General features: G+C 41.2%; 2 protein-coding genes across 3 annotated transcripts in view; one reads left to right on the forward strand and one right to left on the reverse strand.

Moving 5' to 3' along the window:
- The window catches only part of CMSS1 (cms1 ribosomal small subunit homolog), a 483,211-nt gene that overhangs the window by 279,570 nt on the left and 189,198 nt on the right, over positions 1-14,443 (reverse strand). The window lies entirely within an intron of this gene.
- The window catches only part of FILIP1L (filamin A interacting protein 1 like), a 407,450-nt gene that overhangs the window by 218,001 nt on the left and 175,006 nt on the right, over positions 1-14,443 (forward strand). The window contains exon 4 of the mRNA XM_077480193.1: positions 3,151-3,329. Coding sequence (XP_077336319.1) covers positions 3,151-3,329 — 179 coding nt within the window. The remainder of the gene's footprint in view (positions 1-3,150; positions 3,330-14,443) is intronic.

Raw genomic sequence — 14,443 nt, forward strand, 5'->3', positions numbered from 1 at the left:
CACCACATTGAAAGGCTTAGGGTCAAAGCTAAATTTTAGACAACAAAATCCTAATTAACAAGAATTCAACTACAGGTGAGTCTAAATATTCATAAACAGGTGTCCAGCAGACAGTTGATTATAAAAGGGTGTTAAAAAGAAACCCCCTTCCCATTTCATGCTGTCAGCAATGGCCCCACATGGAAGAGAAACATCACAAGGCCTGAAAAAAATTATTTACACAAGAAAGGTGAGGGCTACAAGAAGATCAGCAAAGCTTTACTTACCAGTCAAAAATACTGTAGTAAAAGTGATACAAAAATTTAACAAAGATGGAACTGCAACCATCTCAAAGAGACATCCAAGTCATCCGCAGAAATTAACATTCCGACAGGAACGTCTTTTGATGAGAAGGGTTAAAGAAAATTGCCACCCAAGTTCACTACAGTTAGCTAAAGAAGTAGAAAGCCAAACTGGAGAGAAATGGCATGAATTGGTGTCGTCCACGAAGGAAGTCTCTCCAAAAACCCATGCACAAAAAAAGCCCGCCTAGAATTTGCCAGGGCCCATGTTGAAAAAGAAGAAACTGATGGAACTGATGGCTTTGCAAAGGCGAGAAGTACAAAGAAAAATGGATGGTGCCTACAGAGAAACATGGTGGTGGCAGTGTCCTTCTGTAGGGCTGCATGAGTGCTGCTGGTGAGGGAGAGCTGCATTTCATTGATGGTATCATGAATTCACAGATGTGCTGCTCTATATTGAAAGAGAAGATGCTACCACCACTCTGTGCCATTGGTTGTCGTGCACATTTCTAACATGACAATGATCCAAAACACACATCTAAGGCCACTGTAGCATTTCTGAAGAAGAACAGGGTGAAAGTGATTCACTGGCCAAGTAGGTCTACTGATCTGAACCCAATACAACACCTATGGGGAATTCTGAAGAGACAAGTTGCGCATCATTCTCCATCCAGCATCCAGGCTCTAAGAGGTCGTTCTTGAAAAATGATAAAAGATAGATGTTGCAATATGTCGCAAGCTTGTTCGTTTCATGCCTAGAAGAGCTGTCCTTACAAATCATGGCGGTCATACAAAATACTAGATGTAGTAGTTTTTGTTGTGGGGGTGTATTAATTTTTGCATCAACTAATTTAGGTAAAAAAAAAATATTCCAGTGTAAGGATTACATATGTGTTTGGAGGATCACCACTATTTTAAAACACAGGCTAAAAGATGACATTTTATGATGCCCATCTGCTCAAAGAACACATGCACGGAGTTTACTGCAACTTCCGTGGCACACAGGGTATTCCAGAAATAGCTTCATGTCACCCAAGTCATTTCTTGTTTGACCGATCACACAACCCCCTTATTAGCTTTAAAGTTTTTCAGAGAGCTAAAGGGTGTTAAAGACTGGCATTCCCACATAAACTGTGGCTGGCACAAATTAACACAGCCATTAAATCCAACTATGCTTGAGAAAGAACAAATCAACTGTGACTAATTGTGAGCCAAATGACTTCTTAATGATTTCCTGGATCACCATCAAACGCAAAAGCAGAGAATATTTGCTACTTAGCTTGTCTATCCTTTGGAACATTGTGGAATTTAAAGAGCATCTGTCATGAGACAAAATACCTATGTGAGCAGACTATGTTGGTAGCAACCACTCCCACCCAAATGGTCTATGTACTAGGTCTAAGGATTAATTGTCCCAAAACATTTGCACGCCATTAGTTAGGGAATGGTTGTTCCATTACAGCTTCTTATACAGGTGTAAGAGATTACTGATGCATGCCTGTCCAGTGGAAGGAAGTTCAACCTTCATTCTCTTTGAAAGCTATAGCTGCCACTGGTATTCAGCACTTCCGGATGTGATCAATGCCAGGTCCCCCAATGCATACTGTGGTGTTCTAACCAGCCACTGTGTCTATATCTTCTTCTACAGGCTGCTGTTAGCTGAATTTTTTATGCAAAGAGGCCAGGTCGCTTAATGGTGGACCTCAAATGTTGTTCAAGATATGTCAACAGTCCCGATGTCATTAATAAGTAGATTAATAACTAAAGAGAAATAGAAGAGCTGAATGCTTTCCTTTTCTGGACAAAATTCTGCTACAAATTCACTTCAATGAGGGCCATTATCTGATATTTTAAACACTTAATTAGTTGACCATTCCTTTCTGTAGAAATTACATGACCAAGTGCCCAGGCCTTCACACAAGCAGCCAGACCACAGCAAAACTAGACCAGTAGTACAGAACAATAGTACACAAAGCATTTCAGTATTTTTAAGTATCACTTCTTTTTCTAATTGGGGAAGGGTAATTCCCTTTGTCAGATTTTTATTGCTATGTCCCCACCTGACAGATCTTACCTACGTTTATGCTATGACCAATGTCTCATGAGGAGAAAGTGAGGGGATACTGACAATTTTACAGTTGTCACTGCAACAGGAGTAGAGTGAATAAATTCCAATGAGGATATTTGTTACACGACAATTGTCAATGGTAGGATTGCTGTTTATTTTGAGATGCCCCCTTACTTCCTGTTGTGTCTCTGGAGACCTGAGTACATGAGATATCTCGAAGATGGAGATATAGATGTGAGAAAAAACCCTGAGATAAATTGTAACCCTTCCCAACCTATTAAAAAAAAGGTTTTAGTTTGCGTTAGAATTTAGTCTTTGATATTTATCCAAATAGGTCTGTTGACATAGTTCTGTGTTAAAATTTGAATGAAGGACCACAAATCTACTTAATAGAATCTTTATGACATAAGAAGCCAAGTGAAATGTGTCAATTTTAATAAGCACTTAAGTTTGTGTCTTGATCAAAGTGTGCGTATGTACTGTATGTTAAAAGCAATGTGAATTTGTGTGCCTGACTGAAATGACCTGGCTCTATGAATTTTGTCTGAAAGGACTCCATTCTATGAACCTTGTATCTGTTTCATGCCCCCCACACAACAAAGTGCTTATGCACCACCAACGTCATGAGTCCAGTGAAACCAACTCCCTGCACTAGTGGTATGCAGTGCCAATTAACGAGGAACATTTACAGTCCACACAGCACATCACTCTACAGACACAATATTACATACTAATAAAAAAAAAGACAACTAACAACACTCATACCTTACAGAACTTATACATTTTCCTTTTATGTTACAGCTGGATAAATTAGTGGAAAAACAGAAGGAAACTCATAAAAGAATGCTCGAGCAGCTGCTCTTGGCGGAAAAATCCCAAAGAGAAACTTTGTACGAACTGGAGGATGAGAAGAGGAAACACACAGAATACATGGAGAAGAGTGATGAATTCACCAACCTACTGGAGCAAGACAGAGAAAGGTAGGACTTCAGTTCTTGAGTTAATGAAACAATGGAGCAATGTATCCAATATAGATTACATCCTTCCAATCATATTGCCACATAGTAAGCAAGTGATTTCTCTTATTGCTAATTTTGCTGGAAGATCTTGCTATAAGTGTCACAGAAAACTATACAAAGCTAAACAGTTTTCCTACCAAGAAATATACTGATTTTTTTTTTATCAAAGTATAACTAATAAATTCTTTGAACTCTGGGGAGATTTTCCTTTTACTTCTCGCCCTGGAGATACAACAGGAAGTGAAAGGAAATCTCCCCAATATGAGGGGAATTCCTCCTTTAGCCGTCATGAAAAGCTCCCTTAGCAGCCCCATTAGAAGTTTTATTTGGATTTTCTGTCACTTTCTATCATAGTGATAGTGGCCAGCAGGACAAATATAATGGGTGATTTTACCCAGAGGGACACAGACAGCAATAAAAACTTGACAGATGTTCTAATCCATCCCACTCTATCCAACAAAAAAAAAAGTTTAGACTTTACATATACAGTAATTTAACAATAAAAGAAAAACAATACTCAGTGTAGCTGGAAATGATCCATCTATGAGGTGTGTATATAACATATGACATGTGAAATATCAGATGCTTGTGCGATGATTTTCAGAACTTTTCACACCTACTCTGCAGACTATATATTTGTTTGCTATTCAGTTGGCCTTTTACTGAAGATCCTGATTATGCAACTAGCAAGTGGGTCTTGGCCTCTTCTGGCTAGACCCAGAAGAGGATTTTTTCATCTTAAGTTTTGTGTACTAAAAATTATTGTGCGATACAGGGGCATTGAAAGAAGTCATTGAAATAACTAGTCAATATAAAAAACTTCTAAGCCTTGTGCAGTGTAGCATACATACTTTTGATATAAGTGGGAAGGGCCGGGGGAACACTATGGCCCCGTTTGCTCCACTCTTGCTGTACTGTAGGGAATTCTGGAGCCTATCCTATTATATTTGTAGTTTATGAAACTTTATATCACCACTACAGTTAGTGGAAATCTTCAGAAGCCTTCCACCATATTTAGTACATGTGCTGCCATTTTTGTGATACTATCATCTCATATCCTGGCCTGGCTTCTCAAAAGGTATGATCCTGACCCTATACCCATAAAGGTGAGACATTACTGATAAAAGTAAGTATAGCTTTTGGGTAAGGGCTTGTAGAAACAACACAAGACAATGGTGTTAATGTTTAAGTACATTAGCATTTTTAGTTCCACTTATTGGCTTCTGATGCCTGTCCCTTCCCCCCATCCCAAGTCTTATACTTCCCATTAAATGCTCTTCAGAACTTTTCTCTGCGCCACACAGCTTCTTCTGGTTCCATCTCCTCTCTTGTGTATGTGTACAGCGATCCTCATTCGATCCTATAGAAAGTTCATACTCTGCTTGTTCCAATGTACCTCCGGGCATTCTGGTAGAGGATTGGGGTAGCAAACCTGTTACTCTGTCCCAAATCGAAAAGTATAGGTTGCTTTATGCAACCTGATTTTAAACATAAAGAGAAGCTCCAGGAATTTTTTTACACAAATAAAAGCCAGCAAATACAAATGCTGTAGTTGTTGATTTTTAATAAGCACACACTTGCCAGTCCAGGGATCCAGTGCTCTCATCACCCAGGTCGCTTGTTCACCGGTCTTTGGGTCCTCAGAGCCGCCTTCTTGCTTGTGGGAAGCCAGATATGACTTCTTACCGGCTAACAGCCAACTCCCCACTGTGCATGGCCGAGTCGTGTTGTGCTTTCTAAATAGACTTGATGCCTCCTGGGACATGTGAACTTCCCAGGAGGCTGAGGAACTTCTGATCTGCTCACATAGGCAAGCTGAGAGGAAGTGGGAGTGGGTACCTTCCAGAAATAGGTACCCACACCCTGAAAGAAAAAGAAACATCCAAAAGTAGCAGAGGAGAAAAAGTGGAACATCCCTTTTTAGGTAAAATTCTGCTTTAACCACAACCTGCCTGGCATATAGCAAAACGGCAGCCGGGAGGTGGCTCTCCCGTTCTGAATGAACGTCATATGACATCCTTCAGAACAAGTTGCTTGTGTGCGCCCTCAGGGTGCACACTGCAGTGATCTCTAGTGCTGTTTGTCGCTCCGCCACACCGCATCTCAGAGCACGATAAAGAGCCTCTGACGTAGGCTCTTTACCATGTGATCAGCTCTGTCCAATCACAGCTGATTACAGCGTAACTAGGAAGTGCTGGTTATCGGCATTCCTCTATTCATGCTGACAGTGTGCGAATAAAGGAGAGCTGATAAGCGGCTCTCCTAACAGGGGGGGATCTGTACTGATAATCAGTGCAGTGATTATCAGTGTAGCTCCATTAGCTATGTCCACCAGTGATGCCAATCAGTGCTCATCAGTGATGCCTTTCAGTGCCTCCTCATCAGTGCCGCCCATCAGTGAACATCAGTGTCACATATCAGTGCCCATCATTGCTGCCTAACAGCAGTGCCCATCAGTGCTGCATATCAGTGCCTGTCAGTGCAGCCTCATCAGTGCACATCAGTGAAGGAGAAAACATACTTATTTACAAATTTTTAGAACAGGAATGAAGAAAAACTTTTTTTTTTTTCTGAATTTTCAGTCTTTTTTAATTAGTTTAGCAAAAAATAAAAAATCCAGTGGTGATTAAATACCACCAAAAGAAAAGCTTCATTTGTCTAAAAAAAAAAAAAAAAAAAAAAAAAAAGGTTACGATTGTGTTTGGGTACAGGGCTGCATGACCACGCAATTGTCATTCAACACGCGACAGCGCTGAAAATTGGCCTGGACAGGAAGGGGGCGAAAGTTCCCAGTAGGCAAGTAGTTAAGGTGTATCTAAACCCAAAAACAGAAATGTAATATATTTCAGCCTACTAATCCTTAAAAGGTGGTCACATTAGCGTTCTCCTCATCTGGTAGTCCTGTGAAGGGGCCCATGATTGTCACCCAGGCTGAAATTCAAACATGTCTTCCACTTCTCATCTTTATTAATTGAGGGTGTGGGGGGATTAGTAGTTTACAAAAGAAAGAGAACATTGTTTGTGCTTTCAGTTCAGCTCGCAGGAAGTGACAAGGACAGTGCATTTTCGATCAACATATACTTTTTCTAATACTGTCAGATAAGTTCCCACTCACACCAATGATCTTTTTAGCTATCTGTAAGGAGGTAATTCTTCCCAATGACCACAAGTGTAAGGACCATCCTTCCCACTGACCATCACACTAATGTATCAGTAGTTTGTAGATTTCACATTTTTTGAAGGGGTTCCCCGGGGCCAGAGAACTATTTTAAGGGTTCCTCTGTGTTGAAAAGGTTGAGAAAGGCTGGAGTAGAGTGATGGTCATCAGGCTCCAACCCTATTGCGTCTTACCATGGCTGGGTTTCTTCTCTCACTAACAGTTTGTCATACTTTGAATGCCCAGCAAATTCCAGTATATAAAATGTAAACCATCACGTCAAAGAGCTCAGTATTATAAATGATGTATATCCTCAATGTGACACAAGATAAGACAGCAGCGGATGGTAGAAAACTCTGAGATTACCTCTTATATACACACATAAAATCTGCTTACTGTATATAACATTATCAACAGCAATCAGCCATTTATAACACTTATAAAGAGTTTCCTCTCCGACGGAATACATTGTTCTGGTGAGGTTTCTGGGCGAATGCTGCTGCACGTTTACATTGGAGGATTCAGGAATGGCTTCCTTGACATTTAATCAGTTTTCCTTGTCAGTTGTTGATTTTTCTATCAAATATATAAAGTTTTTGCTCCTGACTATAGCAAAATATATGGAAAATCTATGTCTACATGCTTAACCACTTGGGATCCGCGCTATTGCAAAATGACGGCAATAGCGCGGACCCACATTTTCGGGACTACGTCTATTGACGTAGTCCCGGTTACGAGCGGCCTGCGCGCCCCCTGAGGGGCGCGCGCGGCGCGCTCTGTGATCGGCGAGTCCGTGAGACTCGCCTGATCACCGATCCGTGTAAGGGGTCGATCCCGACCCCTTATCACGTGATCAGCTGTCAGCCAATGACAGCTGATCATGTGATAAAACGGAGCCGGTAATCGGCTAGTATTCCTCCTCGCGCTGACAGCGCGAGGAGAAAAAAAAAAGCCGATCGCCGGCGGCCGTGTTCGGGACATCAGTCCCGATCACGGCCAGCAATTTAAAAGGACACCTGCCCCCTGCCAGTGCCCACCTGCCACCCGCAGTGCCATCCTGAAATAAAGTAAGTGCCCCCCTGTCAGTGCCACCCAGCAGTGCCCATAGTGCCCACAGTGCCACCCAGCAGTGCCCACAGTGCCACCCAGCAGTGCCCACAGTGCCACCCACAGTGCCACCCAGCAGTGCCACCCACAGTGCCACCCAAAATCTGCCTCAGGTGCTGCACCCCAGTGCCGCCCATCAGTGCCCAGCAGTGCCGCCCATCAGTGCCCAGCAGTGCCGCCCATCAGTGCCCAGCAGTGCCACCTATCAGAGCCACCTATCAGTGCCACCTATCAGTGCCCATCAGTCCCATCTATCTGTGGTACCTATCAGTGCCCATCCGTGCCACCCATCCGTGCCACTTATCCGTGCCACCCATCCGTGCCATCTTATCTGTGCCCATCTTTGCCCATCAGTGCCGCCTTATCTGTGCCCATCGGTGCCGCCTTATCTGTGCCTATTAGTGCCGCCTTAACTATGCCTATCAGTGCCCACCAGTGCAGCCTATCAGTGCCCACCAATGCAGCCCATCAGTGCCCACCAATGCAGCCCATCAGTGCCCACCAATGCAGCCTATCAGTGCCGCCTAATCAGCGCACTTCAATGAAGGAGAAAAATGACCCGTTTGCAAAATTTTATAACAAACTATTAAAACATGATTTTTTTTTTTTTTTTTTTTTGCATCTTTTTTTGTTTGTTTAGCAAAAAATAAAACTCCGAGCTGTAACTAAATACCACCAAAAGAAAGCTCTATTTGTGGGAAAAAAATGATAAAAAATTCATTTGGGTACAGTGTTGTATGGCCGCGCAATTGTCACTCAAAGTGCATCAGCGCTGAAAGCTGAAAATTGGTCTGGGACTGAGGGGGGTTTAAGTGCCCAGTAAGCAAGTGGTTAATTAATGAATACTTCTGTCATCATCCTCTTGCAAGACTCCAGAGGCTTGATCCATATAAAAAAAGATTCAATAAAAGCACCAACAAATAAAAAAATAAAGATGATCTCATTATCCTTGATTTCTCTTTAAAGTGTGCCTGTCATGTTATTGTAGAAAGATATAACATCAGTAAAGCTTATATAGAAAAACAGTGGATTATAGGTCAGTAAGGCTTTCAGGATTAAGCTGCTCTAGCTGCACAAAGTGTACATTCTCACTGTATTTGTGAAAATTTCCTTCAATTGTTCTGGCTTCATCCCCTAGCAAAAAAGAAAATATGTGACTTAATAGTTAGCTCTCATGCAGCATTAGCTCTTTGGGTTGAATTGCAGGGAAAAAAAAAAAATCACAATTTTTTTTTTTTGCTTAGAATAAAGATCACGATGCTCATGGTGTAACATCTTTCACATTATACAAAAAAAAAAAAAAAATGGGGCTAACTTTACTGTTTATTTTTTTTAATTAATAAAAAAAAAAAAATTCTTTTTACATTTAGTTTAAAAAAACGCTGCGCAAATACAGTGTGACATAAAATATTGCAGCAACCACCATTTTATTCACTAGGGTCTCTGCTAAAAAAAAAATATATATCATGTTTGGGTGCTCCAAGTAATTTTCTAGCAGAAAATAATGACTTGTAAGCAAGAAATGTCAGAAAAGGTTTGGTCTTTAAATGGTTAAACTTCTCATTACATGCCGGAGTTCTTTCCTTTGATAAAAGAATAAAAAGATACATTGTTTGTACTTATTCCAGTGTTGCAGGGGTGTCAAACTGGCGGCCCTCCAGCTGTTGTGGAACTACAAGTCCCATCATGCATCTGCCTATGGGAGTCATGGTTGTAACTGTCAGCCTTGCAATGCCTCATGGGGCTTGTAGTTCCGCAACATCTGGAAGGCCACCAGTTTGACACCTGTTCTGTATTGTAATAAAACTTGGCAGGCTGCCTAGATTTTTTTCCCCCAGCTGTGAGAACTCTCTGCACTTGTTAGAAAGATCGTGCATGCTGTTTGAAAGATCGAGAAGGGAAAAGATCGGGTTTTCGATTCTTAATGATTAATCATGCAGCTCTACTCTACATGGAGTTTTTACGTTCTCCCTGTGCTTGTGTGGGTTTCCTCTGGGTAGTTTAATTGGCTCCTATCTAAATAGGTCCGAGCATGTGTATGTATGTGGGATAGGGATATTAGATTGTTAACGCCTTGAAAGCAGGGACAGTTGCAAATGTACATTCTAAAAAAGGCTATGTAAATATTGCCAACACTGAATACCAGTAATATTGTAATAAATCCCCTAGACCAGGGGTCTCCAGACTTTTTAAACAAAGGGCCAGTTTACTGCCCTTCAGGCAGGCCGAAATGTGGTCAGTGCGAGCAGAAAATGTTCCAGCATCACCAGTAGTAAACACTGCCCTATCACTGGTTTTAATGGGAGGAATAGTGCCCCATTGTTGTTGGTTTTAGCAGGCGGAACAGTGCCCCATGGTTGGTATCAATGGGAGGAATAGTGTCTCATGGTTGGCATCAATGGGAGGAATACTGTGCCATGGTTGGCATCAATGGGAGGAATAGTGTGCCATGGTTGGCATCAATGGGAGGAATAGTGTGCCATGGTTGGCATCAATGGGAGGAATAGTGCCCTGTCAACGGTGTCAGTGGGAGGAAGAATGCCTCATCATTAGTCTTAGCAGAAGGCATAGTGCCCCATCTATGGTGTTAGTGGGAGGAAGGGTGTCCTATTAATGTTGTCAGTGGGAGGAATGGTGTATCATCATTGATGTCAGTAGGAGCAATGATGTCCCAAGGCCCAGATAGTTTGGAGACCACTGTCCTAGACTGCAGGGAGCCAGACACAGATACCTTGTACATATGTTTTTTGTTTTGTTTAACCACTTGAGCTCTGGAAGATTTTACCGCCTTCATGAACAGGCCATTTTTTGATATTCAGCACTGCGCTACTTTAACTGGTAATTGCGCGGTCATGCAAAGCTGTACCCAAACAAAATTGATATAATTTTTTTTTTTCACATAGAGCTTTCTTTTGGTGGTATTTGTTCGCCACTGGGTTTTATTTATATTTTTGTGATATAAATAAAAGGCCAGAAAATGTTGAAAGAAACACTATGTTTTACTTACTGCTATAAAACATATAAAAAAAAAAAAAAAAACTACAAATAAAAAAAATCTAAATTCATTATACATTTTGGCCAAAATGTATTCTGCTACATGTCTATTTGTTAAAACCGTGATAACTGTATATCGATTGGTTTGTGTGAAAGTTATAGCATCTAAAAACTATGGGATATATATATATATATATATACACTATTTATGTTTTTTCAATACTACTAATGGCAGCAATGGGACTGCAATATTGCAGCGGGTAATCTGACACTAACTGCCACTAATACAGTGATTAGTGCTAATAATATAAACTGTTGCTGTACTAATTATACTGGCTGGGTAGGGGTTAACATCTAGAGTGCTCAGGGGGTTAAATGTGTGCCAATGTGTAATGTGTGCAAAGTGTGCTGCTTTTACTATTAGATCTCTCAGCTTCTCATCCTTGCTTTGCTGGGATGAGAAACTGACAAATCATTCCCTGTATACAGAGCTCTGTGTTGTTCACCAACACAGAGATCTGGGCTGTGATTGCACACAGCCGATTAGCAGCTGTGAATCATTGGCCGGGACTTGCTGACAGGCTTCAGCTGTGTACAATCACTGCTGTTGGCGGGCCCACATGCTAGAGCCATAAACTCCGAATGTAGGCAGCGACATGTGGGTAGGTGGTCGACAAGTGGTTAAACACATGTTAATGGGCACCTCTGCTGATCATGACAGGCTTTTTCAGACATCATTCAACTTAACTAATCCAACACCAGCGTGAGAGCTCCACAAAGAATCCAGGATTGGGACCCCAGTGGCATAGAGAGCAAACTTCCTTATCCTGCGTGGAGACAGATTATTCTCAACCTGTGCTCACACAAGGTTGCCTATATTTACCCTACGAGGTCGTCGCAAATGCAAGTTATTTCCTTTTTTATTTTATGAAGAAACGATTTTGAGATAATCGTTATATACAAGTCATTCGCTACACTATAAGGGCTCTCCTGCATCCCTCTTTTTTCCAGTGAACATTCCGAGGCGCCCCAAGGGTCTGCAACCAACCTTTTTGCGGTTGAACCCCTCAGACCACCTTGGACCACCGCACCCTGAATTCTAACTTTTTAGTGAAGCTCTCGACCATAAAGATCAATAAATAGCCTTGGAAAGGAACTTGGCCAAGTGCGAATTAAGAACTGAAGCCAATATTTTAATACAAGAGCTCCTTGGGCTTTTCCTGATAGCTCTACAACATCTCTAACCATCCATGTAGGCATCCATGTAGCTGATGTTCAGTTTTCAGTGACAGTAAACTCAGTACGCGCATTCTCTCACATGCTCAGAATTAAACCAAGGATTATGGAAGGTTTACTTAAAGCTATCCAGCTCCATAAAGTTGGAATGAATATTTAATCAGCTAAAGCTCAGAATAATATTGCCAATAGATGCGATACAGGTCAAAAAGTTCAGGATTTCTAGTTATATAGAGCTTATTAAAGTTTTATTCTACAAGACGTTACATTTTGTTGCAGCGGTCTATGGTGCTGGCAATGAACTACAGTGAGCACTGTGTCTAATCGTAACAAGGTTATTAACTTGAATAAGACAAAGTGATTATTTGGCTCAGGCAGTTTCCTAAATACAATGTAAAGAGTTTGGAGCAAGAGCCACAAATTTGCTGCCAAGTTCTCCTCCAATATGATTTTTCAACCCTGCGAAAACAAAAAATGCAAATCAGCAGAAAGCAGAAAAATGGCCAGTGACCCCTAACTTAGCCTGCATGACTGCACAAACATAATTAGCGCAAGGATCCTAATTTCCCCTCACAGGACTGGAATGTGTAATGGTAAGCTATTGCTGGGACAGGTAGTCCAGAGGCTGGACCTCATAAAGCAAGTACACAGGGGAATAGTGCTGAATAATCAAAAAGCCATCGAGACGCGATAAATGAAAAACAGATCACAGTAATTACACACCCGGCCCTCTTTAAAGTGTTTCAATCAGTGAAAGTAAGAACTCATCAGTAGCTGACAAGTTTATATTGGCCTGTTATGTGTGCCACTATTGCACAGTGCTGTGTAAACTGCCTACTGCCCTCGTAATTCACTACTAGGGATGAGCTCAGGCGTGTTCGCATGCTCCACATGCAGAGCGTGCCAGGAAGTCGGCGCAGCGCTAATCACAGGCATTGAGACATTGCCCTGATGCGCGGCTGCAGAGATCGGGCAATGTCTCACTGCCTGTGATTAGCGCAGCTCTGCGCCAACTTCCTGGCGGGCTCTGCACGTGTAGCTTGCGAACACGCCTGAGCTCATCCCTATTCTCCACAACCAGGTGCCATATGAGCTGGCTCTGGGGGCTAGTGGATGGCTAGTGCAAGTCTGACAAAAGCGAGATTCCAGATTAGTTTACAAAGAACGTAATCTGGAAGGTGAATCCACAATCTTTGCAGTATTGATGAAGGCACAAGAATGACACCGTGCACAGAAAAAGCTGGCTATTCTGAGCAGACACAGCTCCGACACTTCCCTTAATACTTGTCAGCAATGCTTTACTCTCCAATAGTTTTTATTGACGTTTTTAGAAAAGGTACAAGAGAAACTGGGCAATATGATAGATGTAGCAACTTTTTATTAATAATAAAGTTGGCTAGATTATAATGCATAAAATTGCTGGGTACTTTTTGGAGTTTTTCATTGCATATAGATTTGCTTTAAAAAATTCAACATGTTGTAACTGACAAATTTCTAGATGTGGTGGCTGCATTCGTTTTCTTCTATTGGACTTTTTTTTTATCTTCACCTGGTGATCAGCCCAACTTACTTCGGTATAGGGCTAGCTACGCTTACTCTTTTACTGTATTTATGGAGGAGTATCACAGCCAACTTTGGACAGCATTGTCACCCAATGGAGAGGGTAGTGCACGATTATTATTGCAGTTGTTTATATAGCTCCATCAATTTATGCAGCACTTTACACACACCCACACACACATTATAATATATTATATATATATATATATATATATATATATATATATATATATATATATATATATATATATATATATATATATATATATATATATATATATATATTATTACCATGGTAATATATATATATTATAATGTGTGTGTGTGTGTGTGTGTGTAAAGTGCTGCATAAATTGATGGAGCTATATAAACAACTGCAATAATAATCGTGCACTACCCTCTCCATTGGGTGACAATGCTGTCCAAAGTTGGCTGTGATACTCCTCCATAAATACAGTAAAAGAGTAAGCGTAGCCAGCCCTATACCGAAGTAAGTTACTGGGCTGATCACCAGGTGAGGATAAAAATATATATATATATATATATATATATATATATATATATATATATATATATATATATATATATATATTACATTCACATACTTCACTAACCCTCAAGGAGCGTACACTACAACTAGAATGTCGTCTTTATATACATAAAAAAAGTAAAACATAACAATAGCTAACACTTTTTAAGCAGTTACAGAAACAGTTTTTTCCTTTTGGGATAAAGATTTCAACTCCATGCGGAGTTCCATCCAAAAGTGGAAGTTCCGCTTATCTGCCTCCTCCCCCCCTCCGGTGCCACATTTAACACCTTTCAGAGAGGAGAGGGTACCTGTTTTTGACAGGTACCCGTCCCCACTTCCGAGAGATCTTGCCGTGGCAAGATCACTTGAAAGTTCGGCACCCCTTCTCCTTCCCCCACAGCTGGGGCATTCAGAAAGGGCAACATGCTTCGTGCATGCGCATTAGGGAACTGGCTGTGAAGCCGCAATACTTCACTGCCTGTTTACCTC

The sequence above is a fragment of the Lithobates pipiens genome, unplaced genomic scaffold (assembly GCF_037356315.1).
Source record: "Lithobates pipiens isolate NorthernLeopardFrog02 unplaced genomic scaffold, aLitPip1_a1.2 Scaffold_16, whole genome shotgun sequence".
Lineage (NCBI taxonomy): Eukaryota > Metazoa > Chordata > Amphibia > Anura > Ranidae > Lithobates > Lithobates pipiens.